At 44.7% G+C, this 25,839-nt stretch overlaps 2 protein-coding genes across 6 annotated transcripts in view; both read right to left on the bottom strand.

Annotated features, from left to right (window-relative positions):
- The window catches only part of dnajb2 (DnaJ heat shock protein family (Hsp40) member B2), a 65,183-nt gene extending 51,852 nt beyond the window's left edge, over positions 1 to 13,331 (bottom strand). For all 5 annotated transcript variants that reach the window (XR_009445966.1, XM_059647551.1, XM_059647550.1 and 2 more), the window contains exon 1: positions 13,210 to 13,331. The gene's annotated coding sequence lies outside the window, so the exon portion shown is untranslated. The remainder of the gene's footprint in view (positions 1 to 13,209) is intronic.
- Positions 13,332 to 22,263: 8,932 nt separating this feature from the next.
- On the bottom strand, positions 22,264 to 25,585 carry LOC125454068 (tubulin alpha-1B chain-like). The gene is made up of 3 exons (XM_048534356.1): positions 25,372 to 25,585; positions 24,531 to 24,679; positions 22,264 to 23,232 (listed from the first exon to the last, which is right to left on the bottom strand). Exons 1-3 carry the CDS (start codon positions 25,550 to 25,552, stop codon positions 22,264 to 22,266), a joined length of 1,299 nt encoding a protein of 432 aa, XP_048390313.1. The 5' UTR covers positions 25,553 to 25,585.
- Between the last annotated feature and the right edge of the window lie 254 nt (positions 25,586 to 25,839).

The raw sequence follows: 25,839 nt of genomic DNA, 5'->3' as shown, positions 1-25,839 counted from the left end.
TGTATGAGCACTGCGCTGATTTGCCTTTCCAAAATTCAGCACTTCAATTTTTTCTACATTAAACTCCATCTGCCACTCCTCAGCCCATTGTGCCATCTGATCAAGGTCCAATTGCACTCTAAAAGAACATTCTTCGCTGTCCACAACACCTCTAATTTTAGTGTCATCTGCAAACTTACTAACTATACCTCCTATGTTCACACCTGAAATGATAAAAGCTGTGGACCGGGCACCAATCCTTATGGCACACCATTGGTCACAGGTCTCCTATCTGAAAGCAACTCTTTCTGAAGAAGGGTCTAGACCCAAAACGTCAGCTTTTCCTGCTCCTCTGATGCTGCTTGGCCTGCTGCGTTCATCCAGCTCTACACCTTGTCACCTCCACCATCATCTTCTGTCTCCTACCTTTGAGCCAGTTCTGTATCCAAATGGCTAGTTAGAACATAGAACAGTAAAGAACAGGAACGGGCCCTTCAGTCCACGATGTTGTGCCGAACATGACGCCAAATTAAACTAATCCCTTCCACCTCCCCTTGGTCCATCTCCCTTTATTACCTGTATAAAAGCCTCAATTGCCCCAATCGTATCTGCTTCCACCACCACCCTTGCCAGCACGTTCTACACTCCTACCACTCTGTGTAGGAAACTTGCCTCTTAATCCCACCTTAAATGCGTGCCCCTAGTTTTTAGACATTCCAAAACTGGGGGAAAAAAAGATTCTGACGGTCAACCCTATCTATCTATCTCATCTCTTCTTGACTACTATCAAGTCTCCTCTCAGCCTCTGCCACTGCAGAGAAAACAACACAAGCTTTTTTACCCTCTACCGATAGCTCACACCCTGTAATCCAGGCAGCATATTGTAAACCCCTTCTTCACCCTCTCCAAAGCGTCTACATCCTTCTTCTAATGAGGCAGCCAGGATTGAATGCAATATACTAAGTGTGGCCTAGGCAAAGTCTTATAAAGCTGCAACATGACATTCTGTAGTTCTTCCTGTATTCTATGTGATCTAACTTTGCTAACCAGTCTACCATGCAGAACCTTGTCAAACAACTTACTGAAGTCCATACAGATCATGTCCTGCACACACTGCCCTCCCTATTCCTCTTTGTTACTTCTTCCAAGAACTCAATCAAGTTAGTGAGACACGATTTCCCAAACAAAGCTACATTGACTATCCCTAAATAGTTCTTCCCTTTCCAAATACATGTAAATCCTGCCCGTCAGGATCCTCTCCAACAACATGCCCACACTAATCACAAGCTCACCAGTCCACGGTTACCTGTTTTTTCCTTACCACCTTTCTTAAATAGTGGCACCACTTTAGACAACTTCCAGTCTTCCGGAATCTCACCTGTGGCTATCAATGATACAAATATCTCAGGAAGGGGCCCAGCAATCTTTTCCCTAACTTCCCATTGACTTCTAGGGTACACCTGATCAAGTCATAGAGTAGTACAGCATGGAAACAGACCCTTTGGCCCAAAATGGTCCATGCTGACCATGGTGCCCACACAGCTAGTTCCAATTGCCCGCATTTGGTCCATATCGTTATAAACCTTTCCCATCCATGCACCTATACAATTTTCTTTTTAAAATGGGTAGGTTAGTGGAACTGAGGCCATGAAAAGATCAGCCATGATCTTATTGAATCGCAGAGCAGGTTCAAAGGTTCAGATGGCCTACTCCTGCTTCTAGCTCTTATGTATGTTCTTATGTATATTCTAAATGTTGCTATTATACCTGTCTCAAACACTTTCTCTGGCAGTCCATTCCACATATGCACCACTCTCTGCATGAAGAAGTTGCCCCTCAAGTCCTTTTTAAATCTTTGCCCTAGCACCTTGAACCTCTGCCCTCTAGTTTTTAATTCCCCATTTCTGGGGAAAAAAAGACTATATGCTCTCATCCTATCTCTGCCACTTCAGATTTTATACACCTTAATAATGTCACACCTCATTCTCCTCACGGTACAAGGAATAAAGTCCTATCCTGACCAACCTCTCTATAACTCAGGCCTACTAGTCCCGGCCAACATCCTCATAAATCTTCTTTGCACACTTTTTGGTTCAACTAGGTCTTTCCCATAACAGGGTGACCAAAACTGTACACAATACTCCAAGTGCGGCCTCACCAATGACTTATACAACTGTAATGTCCCAACTCCTATACTCAATGCCTCAACCGATGAAGGCCAGCATGCTAAATGCTTTCTTTACCACCATGTCTACCTATGACGCTGCTTTCAATGAACTATGCACTTATACTCCTAGGTCCCCCTGTTCCACAACACTCCGCAGGACCTTACCATTTACTGTATAAATCCTACCTTGGTTTGACTTTCCAAAGTGCAACACCTCACACTTATCTGTATTGAATTGCATTTGCCAATCCTCAGTCCACTTCCCCAACTGATCAAGATCCCTCTATAATTTTTGATAATTTCTAATTCTCTGTCATCCACAAACTTATTAATCATGCTTTGGACATTCACATCCAGATCATTTATGTAAATAACAAATAACAAAGGTCCCAGCACTGATCCCTGTGGCACACCACTAGTCACAGGTCTCCAGTCCGAGAAAGAACCTTCAACCATCATCCTCCGCTTCCTATCATCAAGCCACTTTTGAATCCAATTAGCGAGCTCTCCCTAGATCCCATGCAACCTAACCTTGATGACTAACCTGCCATGCAGGATCTTGTCAAAGGCCTTACTAAAGTCCATATAGACAACATTCACTACCCTACCTTCATCTATCCTCTTGGACACCTCTTCAAAAAAAACTTAAAAATTTGTCAGACTTCACTTCCACATACAAACCCATACTGACTATTCCTAATCAGACCTTGACTATCCATATGTTCGTTGATCCTGTCCCTCAGAATTCTCTCCAATAAATTACCTTTTGTTGATGTCAGGTCCTGAGGGATTTATCCACCTTTATGCATTTTAAGACGTCCAGCACACCACTCCGCAATATGGATATTTTTCAAGATGTTGCTATTTATTTCCACAAGTTCCCTACCTTCATATCCTTCTCCATAGCAAACACTGATTCAAAATACTCATTTAATATCTCCCCCCATCTCCTGTGGTTCCACAGAGGAGGCCTTGCTGATTTTTAAGGGGCCCTATTCTCTTCTAGTTACCCTTTTGTCCTTAATTTACAGAATGGTTCACTAATTCCTTTAAGGAAGGAAACTGCCATCCTGACTTGATCTGGCCTACATATGACTCCAGACCCACAGCAATGTGGTTCACTCATAACTGCCCTCTGTGCAATTAGGGATGGGCAATAAAAGCTGCCAAGCCAATGACGCACTCATCCCGTGAATGAATAAAGAGAAAAGAAATCCCTTTGGATTTTCCTTAACCCTCTTTGCCAAAGCCATCTCATCTCTCCTTTTTGCCCTCCTGATTTCCCCCTTAAGTATATTTCTATTGCCCTTATACTCTTCAAAGGATTCATTCGATTCCTGCTGTCTATACCTGATAATGTGCTTCCTTCTCTTACTTGACCAAAACCTCAGTTTCTCGTCATCCAGCATTCCCCACATGTGCCAGCTTTTCCCTTCAGCCTAAGAGGAGCATACTGTCTCTGGACTCTCTATCTCGTTTTTGAAGGCTTCCCATTTCCCAGCTGTCCTTTTACCTGCAAATATCTGACCCCATTCAACTTTTGAAAGTTCTTGCTGAATATTGTCAAAATTGGCCTTCCTCTAATTTGGAACTTTAGTATTTTAAAGCTAATAGATGTAGGTTCAACTCCCACTCCAGAAACTGAAACAAGTTATAGAATAGTCACAGCACAGAAGGAGGCTGTTCAGACCACAGCATCCATGCCAGCTCTCTGCAAAGACAATTTACCAAGCGCCACAACACAATCTTTCTTCCCTCAATTTTTCTTTTCTAGAAAGCCTTGCTTGGACAAGCCTCTACTGCAATCTCAGACAGCGCATTCCAGATCCTAAACATTCAGAGTCATACAGCGTGGAAATAGATCCTACAGTCTAACTAGTCCATGCTGACCCATGTTCCCAAGCTAAGCTAGTCTCACCTGCGTGCATTTGGCCTATATCCCCCCAAATCATTCCTATCTGTGTATTTGACTTGAAGTTGACAGGAAATTTAAGGAATTTATTTTTCATCTAGAGGGTGAATATATGATCTGGGAGGTTAGTTGAGATGGGAAATCTCAAAACCTTTAAAAGTACATGGGTGAATGCTTGAAGCATTGTAATATTCAAGGCTATGGACCTAGTGCAGGAAAGTGGGATAGTACAGGTTGTAGAGCAGCTTTAGTGGTACAGGCTCGATGGGTCAAAGGGCCTCTCTGTACTGTATGACTATATGATTCTGTCTCTATCATCCCATCAGCCAATGCATTCCAGATCCTAAAGACTTATGCAAAATAGCCTTTCCTCTAATGACAGAGACTGCTGCTGAACCATGAGTGAAATGTGACATTGTGTGCATGCAGTAAACACTCCTTGAATGTGAACCTATTTGAATATCACATGCACTTGACAGTGAGTCAAACAGGAAGCAAAGGAAGGCAAACTGAATTTTGCATCATGGGTAAACAGTTGAGTGGTCAGAAAAACCTGGATTCTGGAAACAGAAAGGGAGGGAGATTAAAAATAAATAAATAGCCCACAGGAATACAATACATTGCAGCATGAGTAGGCCATTCAGCCCTACTCCCCAGTTCCATAAGATCATGGCTAATTTGGTTGAGGCATCATCGTCACTTTCCGAGCTGAACCCATAATTTTCGCCTCCCTCATCTACTGATTAAAATCAATGGATCCACCCAATAGGGTCCAAAAGCCAGATTTTCCCCCTACATCCCATTCCCATCCCCTCACCTTCACTGCAGCGAAGGCCTGAACTGCCCCAAAAACCGACAAATATTTCCTTTGTCCTTACAAACAAACTCAACAGTCTTCCATGCCCAAGTTCAGGCTCAAATTCAACTGACCCGCTCCTCTGGTAGACCATTAAATCTCAGAACAATATCGCTCACTAGTCATTCATCAACAAAACTTTGTAAATTAGCATAGCACCAATACAAAAATAAAATTTCAAGAGCTGCTTCCCATTACAAGGCAAAATTAGATACAGAGCCACAAGAAATATCAGGACAGAATACTGAAGACTTGGTCAGACCTGTAGGATTTAAGAAGGGCTGAGGTTTCTGCATTTGTTACCTCCAGGTGGCACAAACAGCAAAAAGCAGACCAACACCATCTCAGGCAACCAGCTTGTAACTGATGTCCATTTCAAGCCCACCGACTCCCACAGCTACCTAGAATACACCTCCTCCCACCCACCCTCCTGCAAAAATTCCATCCCCTATTCCCAATTCCTCCGCCTCCGCCGCATCTGCTCCCACGATAAGACATTCCATTCCCGCACATCCCAGATGTCCAAGTTCTTCTAGGACCGCAACTTTCCCCCCACAGTGATCGAGAACGCCCTTGACCGCGTCTCCCGTATTTCCCGCAACACATCCCTCACACCCCGCCCCCGCCACAACTGCCCTAAGAGGATCCCCCTCGTTCTCACACACCACCCTACCAACCTCCGGATACAACGCATCATCCTCCGACACTTCCGCCATTTACAATCCGACCCCACCACCCAAGACATTTTTCCATCCCCACCCCTGTCTGCTTTCCGGAGAGACCACTCTCTCCGTGACTCCCTTGTTCGCTCCACACTGCCCTCCAACCCCACCACACCCGGCACCTTCCCCTGCAACCGCAGGAAATGCTACATTTGCCCCCACACCTCCTCCCTCACCCCTATCCCAGGCCCCAAGATGACATTCCACATTAAGCAGAGGTTCACCTGCACATCTGCCAATGTGGTATACTGCATCCACTGTACCCGGTGCGGCTTCCTCTACATTTCTTTCTGGAAACAAGCGGAGGCTTGGAGACCGTTTTGCAGAACACCTCCGCTCAGTTCGCAACAAACAACTGCACCTCCCAGTCGCAAACCATTTCCACTCCCCCTCCCATTCTTTAGATGACATGTCCATCATGGGCCTCCTGCACTGCCACAATGATGCCACCCGAAGGTTGCAGGAACAGCAACTCATATTCCGCCTGGGAACCCCGCAGCCTAATGGTATCAATGTGGACTTCACCAGTTTCAAAATCTCCCCTTCCCCCACTGCATCCCTAAACCAGCCCAGTTCGTCCCCTCCCCCCACTGCACCACACAACCAGCCCAGCTCTTCCCCCCCACCCACTGCATCCCAAAACCAGTCCAACCTGTCTCTGCCTCCCTAACCGGTTCTTCCTCTCACCCATCCCTTCCTCCCAGCCCAAGCCGCATCCCCATCTACCTACTAACCTCATCCCACCTCCTTGACCTGTCCGTCTTCCCTGGACTGACCTATCCCCTCCCTACCTCCCCACCTATACTCTCTCCACCTATCTTCTTTACTCTCCATCTTCGGTCCGCCTCCCCCTCTCTCCCTATTTATTCCAGTTCCCTCTCCGATGAAGGGTCCAGGCCCGAAACGTCAGCTTTTGTGCTCCTGAGATGCTGCTTGGCCTGCTGTGTTCATCCAGCCTCACATTTTATTATCTTGGAATTCTCCAGCATCTGCAGTTCCCATTATCTCTGAGACCAACATCATTCTCTCGTATTAAGAACATCAGCCTGTCTGTTAAAAGATGGACATAAAATAGACTGCACCATATAACAAAAGGAGCTTTTTTTAAGTAGCAGCCACCCACCTTCTCCCTCTCCCTGACTTGCAGCCTCCTACCCTTCCCATCAGTGCCAGACAGAAGAGGCTGGCTCCTGGTGCATGCATACCCACTTTCCCCAACACCATACCCAAAGCAGACCTCCTGCCTCCCAGCTCATACAGCAGGCCCTCCCACTGCCCCAGCTCCTGTACCAGGCCTTCCCTACTGCCCCTCACTTGGAGCAGGCCTCACCCCTCCATCTCCCCCCTCCCAGATCAAGTCTTCACCACCCCGCCCCCATGCCTGGAGCAGGCCTTTACCACTCCTTCCCCACTTTTGGAATAAGTTTCCACCTCACCCCGATACCACACTCCTTGCATCGCCACCCGCAAACCATACCCACACACAATCCCATTGCCACAAGCTACCACAAACAAATGACAAGATGGTCTGATTTTCGACAATGTTGGCTCAGGGAGACTGAGGCCACTGTTCTTCTCTGAATAATGTCATTGCATGTTTCATATCTGACTGAAAGGGTAGGTGGCCTGAACTTTAGATCTCACGCAAAATAGAAAAGTTCCCTCTGGGCTAGAGTATCAGCCTAGATTATGAGCCCAGGTTCCTCGACTACAGATTTCTGTTTCAGAGGAGCATGTGACAGGAGAAGACTTTAAAAGTACTGGAGATAGTTCAGAGAAGATTTAAGAGATCAAAGAGATTGGGCAGGTTGTCTTATGAGGAAAGGTTAGACAGGCTGGGCTTGTATCAACTGGAGTTTAGAATAGTCAGAGATAACTTGATTGGAACAGAGGGGAGTCCAGAACTAGAGAGCAAAGGTTTAAGGGGAAAGATATAAAAGGGCCTAAAGGGCAACTTTTTTGTGCAGAGGGCAGTGCGTGTATGGAACAAGGTGCCAGAGGAAGTGGTGGAGATTGGTGCAATTACAACATTTTAAAGACAACTAGATGGGTACATGAATAGGAAGGGTTTAGAGGGATAGGGGCCAAATGCTGGCAAATGGGACTAGATTAATTTAGGATATCTGGACAGCATGGACGAGTTGGACTATAAGGTCTGTATATCTCTATGACTCCACGGAATATTCTTGACAGGGTATACTTGGAGAGAATTCCAAGATAATAAAACGTGAGGCTGGATGAACACAGCAGGCCAAGCAGCATCTCAGGAGCACAAAAGCTGTGTAAGCTTTTGTGCTCCTGAGATGCTGCTTGGCCTGCTGTGTAGTTTTTGTGCTCCTGAGATGCTGCTTGGCCTGCTGTGTTCATCCAGCCTCACATTTTATTATCTTGGAGCTTCTGTGCTCCTGAGATGCTGCTTGGCCTGCTGTGTTCATCCAGCCTCACATTTTATTATCTTGGAATTCTCCAGCATCTGCAGTTCCCATTATCTCTGATACTTGGAGAGAATGTTTGCTCTAATGGAAAAATCCAGAGCTCGGTGCCACTGTTTCAGAATAGAGGGTCATCTGTTTAAGCCAGACATGAGGACACAGTTTCTTCTCACTGAGCGTCATTTGTGTTTGAAACTCTCTTCGTGAAAAGGTGTTGAAACAGAAATTCTGAATAGGCAGAGGTGGATAGGCCATGGAATCACAGTGCAGAACCTTCAGCCCACTGAGTCTGCATACCAAATATACTTTACTACCCATGTTCATTGCATTTTCCTGCACTCGGCCCATAGCCTTGAATATGATGCTTCACGAGCTCATTCAAGTACTTTCCGAAGGTGGTGACATTTCCCACCCTAACTACCCTCTGAGACAGTGAATTCCAGACACCCCCACTGGCCCAAATTCCCTTTAAACTTTCTACCCGTCACTTTGTAATTATGCCCCCTAATTACTGAAGGCTTGACTAAGGGAGCCAACAGCTTCCCGTCCACACCCCTCTGTCATGAACCCCTCTCAACCTTCTCTGCTCCAAAGAAAACTATCCCTCCCCACCCTCATCCACTTTCCAGAGGGACCACTCTCTCCATGACTCCCTTGTCCGCTCCACACTCCCCTCCAGCCCCCACCACACCCAGCACTTCTCCCAGAAACCACAGGAAGTGCTACACCTGCCTCAACACCTCCCTCCTCACCCCCAACCCAGGCCCCAAGATGGCTTTCCACGTCAAGCAGATGTTCACCCGCATATCTGCCAATGTGGTATACTGTTCCCGTTGTGGCCTCCTCTACATTGGGGAAACCAAGCGGAGGCTTGGGGACCACTTTGCAGAATATCTACACTTGGTTCGCAATAAACTACTGCACCTCCCAGTCCCGAAACATTTCAACTCCCCCTCCCATTCCTCAGATGACATGTCCATCACAGGCCTCCTGCAGTGCCACAATGATGCCACCCGAAAGTTGCAGGAACAACTCATATTCCGCTTGGGAACCCTGCAGCCCAATGGTATCAATGTGGATTTCACAAGCTTCAAAATCTTCCCTCCCCCAACACATCCCAAAACTAGCTCAGTTCATCCCTGCCTCCCTAACCTGTCCTTCCCACCTAGCCCCTCCTCAAGCCCCACCCCCATCTCCTCCTAACCTCATCCTGCCCCCGCCTTGACTTGTCCGTCCTCCTTGGACTGACGTATCTCCTGCCTAACTCCCCACCTACACTCACATTTAGTGGCTTCATCCCTGCCTCTTTGACCTGTCTGTCTCCTCTCCAACTATCCTCTCCTCTGTCCATCTCCTATCCACCTCCCCCTCTCTCCTTATTTATTTCAGAATCCCCTTCCTCTCCCCCATTTCTGAAGAAGGGTCGAGGCCCGAAATGTCAGCTTTCCTGCTTGGCCTGCTGTGTTCATCCAGCTCTACACCTTGTTATACCAGCTTATCCTGCTATCTCTCACCAGCTTATCCAGCCTCTTCACAGCTAAAACGCTGCATCCCGGCAACATCCTGGGAATTTCTTTTGATCCCCCTCCGTTGCAACCTCGTCCTTCCTGTTGTGCTAATTATTTGGGGGTAGGTAAAGAATGTGGAGAAATCAGATCACCTGTGACTTTTATTTTGAATATCCAAGGAGGTTCAAGGCACTGAGTGAGCTACTCCTGCCCCTGATTCCAATGCTTGTATGATTGCTTGGTTGAGATATCTGTTTGTAAGAAGATTCTCCAGATTATTCCCTTTAAATATTTAATCTACTCAAAAGGAGCCCTAGTCCAAGCATTTCTAAAACACGACAGGTCGGCACAACATCGAGGGCCGAAGGGCCTGTACTGTGCTGTAATGTTCTATGGTCTAAGTTCTATGTCAATGCATTAAAACCAACAGCATTGTGGATTATCATCTGTGGGCAAAAATACATGTTTTTAAATGCAGTGAGTCATGATCTGAAATACACCCCCAAAAATGGGTGGAATTAGCCCGAAGGGTTATAACAGCGAACAGTGGTTGTGTCTGCAGTAGTTGTATGTATGGTTGCAGTTTTTCTAAATTCATTCATGGGATGTGGGCATTGCTAGCTGAGCCAGCACTTATTGCCTATCAGGCAGTTTAGAGTCAAGCACATTGTCTGTGGGCCTGGGGTCACATGTAGACCAGACCAGGTAAGGATAGGATAGCGTGGAGCGAGGGGAACACAGGAGGTCAGGCAGCATCAGAGGAGCAGGAAAGTCAATTCTTCAGGTCTATACACTTCTTCAGGACTGGGGAGGTGGAAGGGAGCTGGGAAATAAATAGAGGGAAGAGGGAGGGAACTGGGAGAAAATGGGTGGAATGGAGGTGGGGGGCTGGTAGGGATTGGTCAGTGGGAATGGTGGGCAAATGGATGGGAGAGAAGATGGACAGGTTGTGTCATGGTCAAGGAGGTGGGACGGAGGATGGGTGGGGTGGTGATAGGTGGATGCAGGTAGGGAGTAGTGGGACAGGAAGGTGGGAAAGAAGATCGACAACACCTTCCGGTCACGAACCATTTCAACTCCTTCTCCCACTCCCTGGATGACACGTCCATTCTAGGCCTCCTCCAGTGCCGCAATGACACCACCCGTTAACTGGAGGAACAACACCTATTATTTTGCCTTGAGAGCCTACAGCCTGATGGCCTGAACATAGAATTCACCAGTTTTAAAATCTTCCCACTCCCAGCCTCATGCCACATCCAAACCTCCCTCTCATCCCTGCCTCCTTGACCTGACACAACCTGTCCATCTTCTTTCCCATCTATCTGCCCCTCCCTTCCCACTGGCCAATCTCTACCACTCCCTACCTGCATCCACCTATCACCATCCCGCCTACGTTCCCCCAGCCCCACTTCTCCTCCCTGTATTTCCCAGCTCCCTTCCTCCTCCCTGGTTCTGAAGAAGAGTCCCAGACTGAAACATTGACTCTCCTGCTCCTCTGATGCTGCCTGACCTGCTGTCTTCCTCCGGTTCCACCGATGTTGACTAACTCCAACATCGGCAGTTCTTGCCACCTCCCTCCAGACAATCAACAATGGATTTTTTTAAAAATTGAATTCAAATTCCACCATCTGCTGTGAGAGATAATGAGAACTGCAGATGCTGGAGAGTCCAAGACAACAAAGCGTGAAGCTGGAAGAACACAGCAGGCCAAGCAGCGTTTCAGGAATACAAAAGCTGACGTTTCAGGCCTAGACGCTTCATCAGAGGCTCTAGGCCCGAAACGTCAGCTTTTGTGCTCCTGAGATGCTGCTTGGCCTGCTGTGTTCATCCAGCTTCACACTTTGTTGTCCACCATCTGCTGTGGCAGGATTTGAATCCAAGTCACCAGAACATTACCTGGGTCTCTGAATTAACAGTCCAGTGATAATGCCACTAGGCCATTCCCTTCAGGGTTGTAATCCAGTGAAAAGTTCAAATCCCATCACAACTAGGCAAGTTAAGTTTAGAATGCAAAACAGTTCAGCGTAGGAATATGTCCCTTGGCCCAGTATATCTGTGCACATCATGATGCCATTTTAAACTAAGCCCATCTTCCTGCACATGGTCCTTCTACTCAATGCCTGTTCTTGCATCTGTCTACATGCCCCTTAAATGTTTCTATCGTTTTTAATTCAGTGATTTTGGAACAACAATAGTGGTATCAGTTATAATGACCATTAAACTCTTGGACTGTTGTAAGAACTCATCTGGTTTACTAATGTTCTCCAGTGAGAGAAGTCTGCCACCCTTACCTGGCCTCACTGTAACTCCATACCCACAGCAACGTGACTGATGCTTAATTTCCCTATGTTAACAGCTCAGCAAGTCACTCAATTCAAGGGATAGTTAGGGATGGGTAATAAATCCTGGCCTTATTTGGGCAGCATGGTGGATCTGTGCTTAGCACTGTTGCCTTACGGGTCCAGGTTCGATTCAATTCTCAGGCAACTGTGTGTGGAGTTTGCACGTTCTCCCCATGTCTTCATCGGTTTCCTCCCACCGACCAAAGAAATGCAGGTTCGGGTGGACTGGCTATGCTAAATTGCCCATAGTGTGCAGAGATGTGTAGGTCAGGTAGATTAGCCTTGGGAGGTACAGGGTAGGGTGGGTCTGGTGGCATGCTCTTTAGGTGGTCAGTATGGACGTGCTGTAGAGATTCTATGAACTAATGTTCACGACATATAGATGAATGATAAGTGCATTTTTAAAAAAAAAAATCAGAGATTTAGAAAGTTTTGCATTTGCTCAACCAGCTGACATCCCAGTGCCATCCCACTTTAGCACCAATGAAGCATATATTTGAGATGTAGTCATGGTTACAATGTAGGAAAGGCGATGGCTAATTTGAGCACAGCAGGATTCCATAAACAGCAATGTGACGAAATGTTTTTGAAGAAGGGATACATCCATTAACCTCGCTAGGCACTGAGCACAGGATCTCAATGCTCTGGGAATAACGCCATGGAAACGTTCTCGAGGATTTGGCAACCCCTCCCGGGGGTTGAGGATGGCCTGAAAAGAACAATTCGTTCTCTCTCTCTCTCTCCCCCCCCCCCCCCATTCTTCCAGTACTTTCTCTGTTTTAATTTGCAAACTGCACAAGGATTAGGGGAGGGGAGGGGCAGAGAATGACTGACAGCCGTTGCGATCAATGGGAATGACTGGGATGGCGGCTACAGGAGGCGGGCCAAAGGGGATGCAGCAACCTGAGGCCCCCCCACCCTGTCCGTGCCACAGCCACGAAGTAACGAAGTCTAGACACAAAGTAACAATTGCACCACAATGTAACAAGTGAAACAAAGAGAAGATGCACTCAGGGTTACAAAGTATTCAGCAAAACAATGAGATGGTTACAATGTATCCCAGCAACAACAAAACAAATTGGAAGAAGGTGGGTTTCTAGTGGTGACAGGCTTCCAAATGCTGACTGACTTTACTTCAGAAAGCTGTTTAAGATCAGAATGCTAACAACAGAACAAGTCTTAGGAGACAGCTAGTTATAACACAGGCTCATCTCCACTGCCCGGTGGAGCAGGGCTAAGGAGAGGTTTTTTTTAAAGAATTTAATAAAGTATTTTGTTGTAATGCTCCTACCTGGCTGTTTCAGTGAGCTGTCAGTCTCTCTCTGTGTGTGTGTGTGTGTGTTTCTGCCGGCCTGCCCTTCACTCTGAGCTCACCGCGACGTCGACAATAAGCTGCAGAAACGTCCAGAAAAAAATCCCTCCAGTCCCAGGACGCACGCGCGCTCACTGGCTCCCCCAAGCGGTGGTCAGTCAGTAAGGCTGTGGGCACCAAGAGGCTGCAGGAGCAGCTCGCAACTTTGTCAACTCTATCAGGCTGGGTTCAGGTGGTCTCTCTGTTGGATAAAAGGGTCTTTTTTTTCTCCCTGAAATAAAGGTTGATTGATAAAGTATGTAATGGTTCAATACGTGAGAGTTGAAATTTGGTATTGCATGCTGCAGTGATAATACCCCTGCCTCTGACCTAGGAGGCTTGGATTCAAGTCCCACTGTTTTCGAGATGTGCAATGACACCTCTGAACAAGCTGATTAAAATTATCTATAGAAATATCAAATGCAAGACAATTTAGCCTCACTACTCTAGGTCCCTCACTATGACACGTTACATTTGTATATTTTATTGTAAAGCGTTCTTTGTCTGAATACACTGGAGGGGAAGGTGGGAACCGAAACAGAATTTTTACAACACAGAAGGATGCCATTCAGCCCATCATGCCTGCCCAGTTCAATTATCTACTGCCAATCTCCAGCCTTTTCTCCATGTCCCTGAACACAACTTCTATCCAAATAATCATCCAATCTCCCATTCTCTAGATGACATGTCCATCATGGGCCTCCTGCACTGCCACAATGATGCCACCCGAAGGTTGCAGGAACAGCAACTCATATTCTGCCTGGGAACCCTGCAGCCATATGGTATCAATGTGGACTTCACCAGTTTCAAAATCTCCCCTTCCCCCACCACATCCCTAAACCAGCCCAGTTCGTCCCCTCCCCCCACTGCACCACACAACCAGCCCAGCTCTTCCCCCCCACCCACTGCATTCCAAAACCAGTCCAACCTGTCTCTGCCTCCCTAACTGGTTCTTCCTCTCACCCATCCCTTCCTCCCACCCCAAGCCGCACCCCCAGCTACCTACTAACCTCATCCCACCTCCTTGACCTGTCCGTCTTCCCTGGACTGACCTATCCCCTCCCTACCTCCCCACCTATGCTCTCTCCACCTATCTTCTTTACTCTCCATCTTCGGTCCACCTCCCCCTCTCTCCCTATTTGTTCCAGTTCCCTCTCCCCATCCCCCTCTCTGATGAAGGGTCTAGGCCCGAAACGTCAGCTTTTGTGCTCCTGAGATGCTGCTTGGCCTGCTGTGTTCATCCAGCATCACATTTTATTATCTTAATCATCCAATGTACTCTTGAATGCCTCAAATTACAGGAAGAAGCCTTACTTGGCTTCTTGGAGTGTGCTCTGCCATTTCAGGCCATGGCTGATCAACTAACTCAATGCCATATTCCTGCATGATCCTATATCCCTTAATGTCATGAACATCTTGAAATCTATTAATCTTGACCTAGCCAGTGACACCCACATCCTGTGAATGACTGAGCTTTCCTGGTCCTCGAGGGAATTCCAAATATGAGTGAAAAAAAACCTCTCTTTCAGTCCTAAAAGGATTGCCCCACATTCTGAGATTCTGTCCCCTGGTTCCAGATCCCCCCAGCTGGAGAAAATATCTTTTCTGCATCAAGCTTGTTGAGTCATTGTGTTATACAGCATGGAAACAGACCCTTCAGAACAACCAGCCCATGCTAAACATAATCCCAAGCTAAACTAGTCCTAGCTCATATCCCTCCAAATCTTTCCTATTCATGTACTTATCCAAGTCTCTTTTAAATGTAGTAATTGTACCCATGTCCATCACTTCCGGAGGAAGTTTATTCCACACGCAAGCCACCCCCTGTGTAAAAAAATTGCCCCATTTCTTTTTGAAATCTCTCTCTTCTCACCTTAAAAATATACACCCTAGTCCTGAAATCCATGAAAAATTTTGGGAATTTGAATGAGATTTGTATAAAATTCTTAAGAGTCACAACTTTTGTGAGAAGAAGTGTCTCTTTATCTCTGTTCTAAGTAACAGACACATTATCTGAAGAATGTGAGCATAGCTCGAGATACTCCAGCCATGAGGAAAGAGTCTCCCAACAGCTCCACACAAATTATTTCCGAGTTTCAGCCTTTACACACAGCAGGAATGGGAAATGAGGGATATTGACAGAAGAAGAGTCAAAGAATATGCAAGGGGGTGAGGTGGATACACAGAGACAAAGGGAGACAAATAGAGACACACATTGATGTAGTCACTGAAAGGAACCAATTCTCCAGTTGACATGGCTGTTAACTGACACAAAGGAAAAGAAAAAGGCAAATAGTTAATGTTTCACTACCTCAAGGCAACAGAAGCAGCATCAGAGCTGATGAAGTCCCTTTAAAGTTGTAAAGTTGATGGTTGTAAGCTAATGGGAGAGCCTGTCACTTTTCTAAACTCCTGGGCGTACAATCTCAACTTGCCTAATCTCTCCTCATCCCAGGAATTCATGTAGTGAACCTCCATTGTACTCACTCTTCGGTGAGTGTATCATCCATATGTAAGACAGGCAAAATAGCACACAATATTCCCTGGGAGTCTCACCAAGGCTCTACACATTTAAAGAAATATTATTAAGTGGAGGAGGGGTGTTACATGGTTTCCTCTCCCTCAGGGAGCCTTTGCAAAGTCTGTCCCAAGCTTTAGAGCATGTTGAGTAGCTGGTGCTTCAGCAAAAACACATTCAACTTAAAAGGTCCCAATCCAAAACATCAGCTTTCCTGCTCCTCTGATGCTGCCTGGCCTGCTGTGTTCCTCCAGCTCCACACTGTGTTATTTCAACTTAAAATAACTGTTTGTGACGGACAACTTTCAGAAAATGACCAAAGTTTGCCTCCCAGCAGTTGAAGGATAATGCCTAACATTGTGTCACAGAGCTGTAAAGCATGAAAAACAGAACCTTTAGTCCAACTTGTCCATGCCACCCAGATATCCCAAACTCAGGTAGTCCAATTTGCCAGCATTTGGTCCATGTCTGTCTAAAGCCTTCCCATTCATGTCCCCATCCAGATGCCTTTTAGATGTTGTATTTGTACCAGCCTCTACCACTTCCTCTGGCAGCTCATTCCATACATGCACCATCCTCTGTGTGAAAAAGCTGCCCCTTAGATCCCTTTTAAATGGTTCCCCTCTCACCTTAAACCCGTGCCCTCTAGTTTTTGATTCCACTACCCTTGATAAAGACATGGATTATTCATCCTATGCATGCTCCCCATGACTTTATAAACCTCTACAAGGTCACCTCTCAGCCTCTGGCGTTCCAGGGAAAATAGCCCCAGTGTATTCAGCCTCTTCCTTTAGCTCAATCCCTCCAACCCTGGTAACATCCTTGTAAATTTTTTCTGCACCCTTTCAAGTTCAACAACATCTTTCCTAAAGTAGGGAGACCAGAATTGAATGCACTATTCCAAGAAGTGGCCTAACCAAAATTCTGTACAGCAGCAACATGATCTCCTAATTCCTATACCCAATACACTGACCAATGAAGGCAAATGTACCAAACACCCTCTTCACTACTGTGTCTACCTGGGACACCACTTTCAAGGAACTATGCACCTGTGCTCCAAGGTCTCTTTGTTTGGCAACACACCCCAGGACCTTATCATTAAGTGTATAAGTCTTGCTCTGATTTGCCCTGTGCACACATATTGAGTAACTTTTTTCAAAATATTAGTCAAGAGGTCACAAAGCCATCAGACTAATAATAAGAGATAATGGGAACTGCAGATGCTGGAGAATCCGAGATAACAAAGTGTGGAGCTGGATGAACACAGCAGGCCAAGCAGCATCTCAGGAGCACAGAAGCTGACGTTTCAGGCCGAGAGGGTCTAGGCTTGAAACGTCAGCTTTTGTGCTCCTAAGATGCTGCTTGGCCTGTTGTGTTCATCCAGCTCCACATGTTATATTAGACTAATAATAAGAATGTGTCTACAAACTGTATGTACCTCCACAGACTTGGAGCAACAACATTTGTACGTATGTACGTTTGTGAATATGTGCCCCCAAATCCCTTGGAAATGCTAGATCTAGGCCCGAAACGTCAGCTTTTGTGCTCCTGAGATGCTGCCTGGCCTGCTGTGTTCATCCAGCCTCACACTTTATCAACCCCAGGTAACCTGTTTGATTAAAGCAAAACTGATCTGACAAAACCAGGATCATCTGCACTGAAACCACATTGTTACAGTTCATAACAAGACAGATTTTCGGGAGGGGTATTTTGGGACAAGCTTGTCACAGAAATGCTTTTTTTTGAAAGAAATATGTTTTCAGTAGTTAGTTAGACGCAGCCGGAATGAAAGGAGAAACAATCGGCCGACAGCAGTGGTGGCACAACATTGTCCAGAGCTTTCATTAACCTATATATTTATTACTGATTTAAATTACCAATGTCCATCTGATTTGTCCAATTCACATGCAGTTGAAATCACCCATTAGAATTGTAGTGCCCTTTTTACACAACCCCATTAGTTCCTGATTTATACTTTGTCCAACAGTGAGGTAGCTCATTGGACGCCTACTAACAATTCTCACCTATGGCCTCTTTCCTTTTGCTATTCCTTAAACCTAAATCAATTCCACATTGAAATCTATTGTACCTATATCATTGCTCAGCACTTCTTGGATACCTTCATTTATCAAGCTACCCTTCTTTTTTTCTTCTTGCTTACTTTTCCAAAATGTCAAATATTCTTGAATATTGAGTTCTCAGTCTTTGTCACCCTGCAAGCACATTTCTATAATAGCTATGAAGTCATATTTACTTAATTCTATTTGTGCTATCAATTTATTGATCTTGATATACATGCTGTGCCCGTTCAAGTAAAGGGCCCTAAGTTTCAACTTTTTTATTACCATTATTACTGACACTGCTTCCAGTTTCTGGCTATTCCCTGCTACATGTGATTACCATTCATCTTGCACCTTTAATCGTTTCTTTTCCATTTTTGCAACTTGGACACCTTGAAACGCATAAACGTGAATAATTCCTCAGGATCTGATCAAGTGTATCCCAGAACTCTGTGGGAAGCTAGGGAAGCAATTGCTGAGCCCCTTGCTGAGATGTTTGTATCATTTATAGCTACAGGTGAGGTGCCAGCAGACTGGAGGTTGGCTAATATTCCGCCACTATTTAAGAAGGTAAGGAAAAGCCAGGGAACTGTAAACTGGTGAGCCTGAAGTCAGTGGTGGATAACAAGGTGTAGAGTTGGATGAACACAGCAGGCCAAGCAGCGTCAGAGGAGCAGGAAGGCTGATGTTTTCGGTCTAGACCCTTCTTCAGAAATGCTAGAATCCAGAAATGGTGGATAAGTTGTTGGAGGAGATTCTGATGGACAGGGTTTACATGCATTTCGAAAGACAAAGACTGATTAGGGATAGTCACTATAGCTTTGTGGGTGAGAAATCATGCTTCACTGACTGATTGAATGTTTTTTTAAGTGACAGAGGAGATTGACAAAAGAGGAGCAGTGGACATTGTCTATATGGATTTCAGCAAGGCTTTCAATAAGGTTCCTCATGGTAAGCTGGTTAGCAAAGTTAGATCATGGAATCCAGGGACAGCTAGCCATTTGGATACAAAATTGGCTTGAATGCAGGAGACAGAAGGTTGTGATGGAAGGCTATTGTTTGAAATGGAGGCCTATGACCAGCGATGTGCCGCAAGGATTGGTGCTGTGTTTACTGCATTTCGTCGTTTATGTAAATGATTTGGATGTGAAAATAGGAGGAATGGTTAGTAAGTTTGTGGACAACACCAAAATTGGAGGTGCAGTGGACAATGAAGAATGTTATCTCAGCGTACAATGGGAACTGGATCAGATGGACCGAGGAGTGGCAGATGGAGTTTAATTTAGATAAATGTGAGTTGTCCCATTTTGGCAAGGCAAATCAGGGCTGGATTTATACACTTAATAGTAGGGTCCTGGGGAGAGCGACTGAGCAGAAACCTTGGAGTGCAGGTTCATTGTTCCTTGAAGGTAGAGTTACAGGCAGATAGCATAGTGAAGGAGGCATTTGGTACACTTGCCTTTACTGGTCAGTGCATTGGGTATAGGAGCTAGGAGATCATGTTGTGGCTGTACACGTTATTGGTTAGACCACTTCTGGAGTACTGCATGCAATTCTGGTCTCCCTGCTACAGGAACGATGTTGTTGAACCCGAAGGGTGCTGATAAGATTTACAGGGATGTTGCTGAGGTTCAAGGGTTTGAGCTATAGGGAGAATCTGAACGGACTGGGGTTATTTTCTCTGGAGCTTCAGAGGTTAAGGGGTGACCTTAGAGAGGTTTATAAAATCATGAGGGGCTTGAAATAGTGTGAATAGCCAAGGTCATTTACCCAAGGGTACTGGACTGTAAAACTAGAGAGCATAGGTTTAAGGTGAGAGGCAAAAGCTATAAAAGAGACTTAAAGGACAACATTTTCATGCAGAGCTTATGCATGTATGGAAATGAGCTACTAGTGGAAGTGTTGGAGGCTGGTACAGTTAGAACATTTAAAAGACATCTGGATGGGTATATATGAAAGAGGCATGGGACAAATGGGACTGGATTAATTTAGGACACATGCATGGATAAGTTGGACTGATGGTTCTGTTTCCATGCTGTACAAGTCTGTGGCTCTATTTTCATCAATTAAACTATCTCCCTGCTAATTAGTATGAAGTCCTACCTACAACCCTAGTTATTCACTTCACGAGGACACAGGTTCCAGCTGATTCAGATGAAGCCCATTCCAAATGAACAGGTCTCTTTTCCCAATACCAGTGCCCATTAATCAAAACTATATTTTCTTGCAACAACTTTTAAGCCACACATTTACGTTATTGATCTTATTCAGCTTATGCCAATTTGCACATGCCTCAGGTAATAACCTAGAGATAATAAACTTTGCGGTTCTGCATTTAACTTAAGAGCCAAGATGCTTGCAATCCCTCAGCAAAACCTCTTTTTGACTCTTACCAATGCCATTGCCTCCTACAGGGGAACCACACCATTTGGATCCTTGCCCTCCCATTCCAAGTTCTTCTCCAGTCCAGAAGAGATGTTTGCTGTAGTCAGTTTGATCATTCTCACTGAAATCTCTCTCCTCGAATCCCCAACAATAGGAATAAGAAACTTGTACCTATTGGACAAAGGCACTGGCTGAGATTCCTTCAATAGAAAAATCTGGATGCCCATACCAGCTTTACTCTCAGTCACACTGTTGTATGCCTGGCAATGGACTAAATTTGATGTGATTAAACTAAGGGGTGTGACTACCTCCTGAACACTGTCCAAGTATGCCTCCCATTGTCTGATGCATCCCAGATTCCAGCTCATCTATTCTGAGGCAAAGTTCCTCAAGCAGCTAACATTCGCTGCAGATGTGATCACTGCAGATCGCAATGGCATCACCAGATCCATGTACAACAGCTGCACTACATCACAGCTCTTGGATCAAGCTTCAGGACATCTATCTTGGTATCTCCTATGGCTCACATAGATTTCATATGCTATGTAAATACAAGTTTTTATTGAGTCAACTGAAAACAAAAGAGAAAATGCTGAAAACCAACAGCAGATCAGGGAGTGACTATGCATAAAGGAAACCAGGATAATGTTTATGAAATAATTTGGCTTTATCCAAAAGCTTTATCATTAAGATGCAATACTCAGAATGTTTTCTTCAATGATCCTTTAATCAATGGATGTATATGTACTGTTCATTAACAATTGAGACATTACTAATAAAATTAATAGTTTCATACAAACATGATTTTATTACAACAATAAAAACATATTCAACGATTGTACAAGGTATCATAGAAGATTTGTGTCCCCACTGGATCAGGAAATAACTGACTATTGTTGTGGCTCCAGTGTCCAGTCATACTGTTTATTCACATGCACAATTAATGGCTAATGCCTGGGAAATTAATTTAGTTCCCAGTGCTATTACTGCAGTAAAAGCATTACAAACAGCAAGATCCTTTTTCTTTTCTTTTTTTCACCTGCTAACTTTTCTTCCCTTCCACCCATTCACATTCTCTTCCTAAAAGCACTGATTGCTGGCTACAGTGTCATTCTAAAGAATGAGACATTCATTCACATGGGAGTCTGTGGTGTTTGACAGCAGAGGAATCAAATGAAGCGTGTATCAGAGCAGAGCCCTACCCTGTTCTGGTCAGATCTGCCCAGAAACAGACACCCCACAACATTGCCTTTAATAATTTTTTTAAGTCCATACACTACTTGTATAAATGTTTTAATTTTTGGCTGGTGTGTTGCACAATAACTTCAAGGGTTGACCAATGCATAGCCAGCATGGAGACTGCCAAGGACACTGGGATCCTGATCAATGTTGCCAATCTGGTTGTGCTGAGGCCAGTTATACAGACAAACATAAAAATTAGGAGCTGAAAGCAGATCATTCATCCTGCTCTAACATTTAACAAGATCATGCTCTGTTTTGTGCTTTGAATTCTAAAGTCCCACCTACTCCCAAAAATGTCTGATTCCCTTGCCCATAAGGAATGTATCCATTTCCACCTTGAAAATATTCAAAAACCCCACCTTCACTATCTTCTGAGGAAGAGAGTTCTTAAGTCACACAACGTTCTGAGTGAAAAAAAAGTCTCATCTCTTTTCTGGGTGACCCCTAATTTTTAAACTGAACCTCCAGTTCTGAGGTCACCCACAAGAGGAAGCATTCTTTCCACATTTGCCTTGTCGATACCTCTCAGGACCTTGAATTGTTCAGTACATCTACTGCTGCAGGGCAAAGTGAACTACTATGGCCCAGCTACACTCACTATTTTAACTAACATGAGTGTCGTCCTAGACACCACCACTTAATCAAGTCCACTACAGTTTCTATTTTTAAGTCAATACGGCAAGAAATGCTTCTGTGGTTACAGACATGATAGATAACTGCACAGACCAGAAAAGCTAATCATTTATTAACCCTTGCTAGCTTCATCTTTGGAACAAAGTTTTAAGTCTTCTAATATTCCTCACGGTCAAGTTCAGCACTGTCAATACCAACTTCTTCATAGTCTTTCTCCAGGGCTGCCAAATCATCACGAGCTTCTGAGAATTCCCCTTCCTCCATCCCCTCACCCACATACCAATGTACAAAGGCACGCTTGGCATACATCAGATCAAACTTGTGATTGAGGCGAGCCCAGGCTTCAGCAATGGCTGTGCTGTTACTCAACATACACACGGCACGCAGCACCTTGGCCAGGTCCCCACCAGGTACAACAGTTGGAGGCTGGTAATTGATGCCGACCTTGAAACCGGTTGGACACCAGTCCACAAATCTAATGGAACGTTTGGTCTTGATGGAGGCAATAGCAGAATTGACATCTTTTGGCACCACGTCCCCTCGATAGAGCATACTTACAGCCATGTACTTGCCACTGCGAGGGTCACATTTGACCATCTGGTTGGCTGGCTCAAAACAAGCATTGGTGAGCTGAGCCACCGAGAGTTGCTCATGGTAAGCCTTCTCAGCAGAGATGACAGGGGCATAGGCAATCAGAGGAAAATGGATGCGTGGATATGGAACCAAGTTTGTCTGGAATTCTACAAGATCAACATTCAAAGCACCTTCAAAGCGAAGTGAGCACGTAATACAGGACACAACCTGAGCGAGCAGCCGGTTCAGGTTGGTGTAGGTCGGACGTTCAATGTCCAAATTTCTGCGACAGATGTCATAAAGGGCTTCGTTGTCTGCGATGAAACAACAGTCAGAATGTTCAAGAGTGGTGTGGGTTGTGAGGATGGCATTGTAGGGTTCAACTACAGCTGTTGAGATCTGAGGAGCTGGATAGATGGTAAATTCAAATTTGGTTTTCTTGCCGTAGTCGACAGTAAGACACTGCATCAAAAGGGAAGTGAAACCAGAACCAGTGCCTCCACCAAAGCTATGGAACAAGAGGAAACCCTGGAGTCCAGTGCAATCATCAGCCTACAAGAAAATGGATAAATGCTAGATTAACTATGTCAAGAATCAAAATAGCAATTTTAACTGAAAAGGCAAAGTTCTTATTAAGTTCTTATTAATTTCTTCTGGTGGTAGAAGTCTTAAAGAAGCAAATTGGAGAAGAGGTCAAAAGACAACTTTCCCCTCATTTTAGGAAAGAAGAAAACCCTTAGATTTATGTAATATCTTTTCTGGTCTTGGCACATTCTAAAGCACCTTCCAGACAATTAAGCAATTTTGAACATTAGTTACTGTTGCACTGTGGGAAACATTTCAGTACAACAAGCTACAGAAGTAGCAAAGAAACAATGTCCACATCATTTTTTCTAAGAAGTTATTTTATTCTATTCTACATAATGAAGGATAAAACTGAAGTCTAATATTTAAAAATAATAGGTTTCCTATTTAAGATAGCAATAAGAAATTTTGCTGCGTCACTGAATATATTTAAAGCTGAGTTAAATAGATATTTGATTTGCAAGGGAGTCAGGAGTAATGGGGAAGTTGTAGGTAGCAAAGTGGTTTTAAAGCTACAACCAGAATGAGCTATGATCATACTGAATGGTGGAGTGGGGTCAATGGGCTGAATGGCCTACTTCTGCTCCCATTTTGTCTCATGCTATATTATCATCTGTTAATGGTTTTGAAATGTCCTCAGGTCATGAAAGTGCTCTGGAAATGTTAGACTGTTTGTTCTCATAACAGCCATCAGGAGTTTTATTTCTTTCAATTATCAATTTCCTGTGGCCAAAAGTGAAGAGCAAATCTCCGGCATTGTAACTGCTAACAGTAAGTCCTTTAGTCAAAAAAATAGAGCAATTTAATCAGCTGAAATTTTACCACAATGCAATAGCATCTTACTTTTGCACTGAAAATGTTTTACAAATGTCTCCATTCTCTTGCTTCCTTCCAAGTTCCTGCTGACTGAGAAACATATGACATTGCTGCAAGGTAAATAAGTAGTCAATATTCCCCTTCCTCCATTCCCTCACCCACATACCAATGTACAAAGGCACGCTTGACAATACCATGGATTGGTTCATGACCTTCCTTCACTCACCTCTGTTCATTCATCTCCCATTCTCAGGTATGACTGAGAATTCATCTGTTGTGTGTGTGTGTGTGTGTGTGTGTGTGTGTGTGTGTGTGTGTGTGTGTGTGTGTGGGGGGGGGTGGTTGGTGGTGGAGGATGGTGGTGGTTGGGGGCAGAGGAGGAATACTCTGAGATTGCTATCTTTAATGCATTTAGTGACGTTGAACTTGGACCTCTGGCACTGCATTACCAGTTTGCGTATTCTGTCCAGTGCCAGATCAACAATCTCTCTGCCAATGGTGTAGTGTCCACGAGCATAGTTGTTGGCAGCATCTTCCTTGCCAGTAATGAGCTGCTCAGGGTGGAAGAGTTGTCGATAGGTGCCAGTACGGACCTCATCTAGACAAAAGAGTAAGAAGTTTTCAGAAGTCACTTTTTCTTTGTTTGGCTTTTCTGTACATGTCCATCAACAGCTGAACTGAAAAGACAGTAAAAGCGAAAGGAAACGGAAGGTTTAAAGTTGCAAGTACTTCTATCACTGTCGTTAAGCACGGGACTTTCAGTTTTAAACACCCGGGTCAGAAATTTTAAGTATTATTGGATAGGATGAAGGCTTAGGCCTGAGAGAATTCAAGTCCAGTCTGTTCAAATTAACAGAGATAACAAGGTGTAGAGCTGGATGAACACAACAGGCTAAGCAGCATCAGAGAAGCAGAAGGGTCTAGCCCCAAAACGTCAGCCTTCTGCTCCTCTGATGCTACTTGGCCTGCTGTGTTCATTCAGCTATACACCTTGTTATCTCAGATTCTCCAGCATCTGCAGTTCCTATTATCTCTGTTCAAATGAATAGCTTTCTCCAGTATCAGTATGTTTCAATCACTTTATTGTGTTTTGTATACGCACTTTATGTATGCAATCCTCAGCAGATTTTTCATGGTCGTGGTTATCACTTGATTAGCAATATATGGACCATCCGTGACCCCAGTATTTTGTATTAGTGTTCCAAATCATTATGCCAATCAATGTTTAGAAAAAGAAATGAAGGCTGAAAATTAAAATGGTGATCAAGAACCAGTTTTCATTAGACCTACCAATCACGGTTGGCTCTAAGTCAATAAACAGAGCTCGTGGGACAAGTTTTCCAGCACCTGTCTCACTGAAGAAGGTAACATAGGAGTTATCTGCAGCTCCATAAGTCCAGTCTCTGTGCATAATACCATCAGGCCGGATACCGTGTTCTAAGCAGTACAGCTCCCAGCAGGCATTGCCCATCTGGACACCAGCCTGGCCGATGTGGATAGAGATACATTCATGCTACGGAATGAAAAGTGCAAATATCAGTACACAGGTTAGGTCAAAGCACAAATCGCAGTAATCCTACTCAATTAAATGAAGCTTATAATCCAAAAACATTTTGTGTATTTAATGTAAGGAATGCGTTCAAGTACTTCTCAACTAGAACTATTAATGGTGGATAACAAGACTGATATTTCACTAAACTAGTAATCCAGAGACCCAGGTAAAGCTCTGGAGACTCAGATTTAAGATGCACCATTGCA

The sequence above is a fragment of the Stegostoma tigrinum genome, chromosome 7, assembly GCF_030684315.1.
Source record: "Stegostoma tigrinum isolate sSteTig4 chromosome 7, sSteTig4.hap1, whole genome shotgun sequence".
Classification (NCBI taxonomy): domain Eukaryota; kingdom Metazoa; phylum Chordata; class Chondrichthyes; order Orectolobiformes; family Stegostomatidae; genus Stegostoma; species Stegostoma tigrinum.
The sequence above is the reverse complement of the archived record's forward strand: the minus strand, read 5'-3'. Positions and strand labels throughout refer to the sequence as shown.

Coding starts and splice junctions, on each gene's coding strand:
- LOC125454068 (XM_048534356.1), bottom strand. CDS start 25,552: ATGGGCAATGCCTGCTGGGAGCTGTACTGCTTAGAACACGGTATCCGG. Junction 24,680..25,371: donor CTTAGAGCCAACCGTGATTG/GTAGGTCTAATG, acceptor TCTTTTGTCTAG/ATGAGGTCCGTACTGGCACC. Junction 23,233..24,530: donor TGGACAGAATACGCAAACTG/GTAATGCAGTGC, acceptor ATTTTCTTGTAG/GCTGATGATTGCACTGGACT.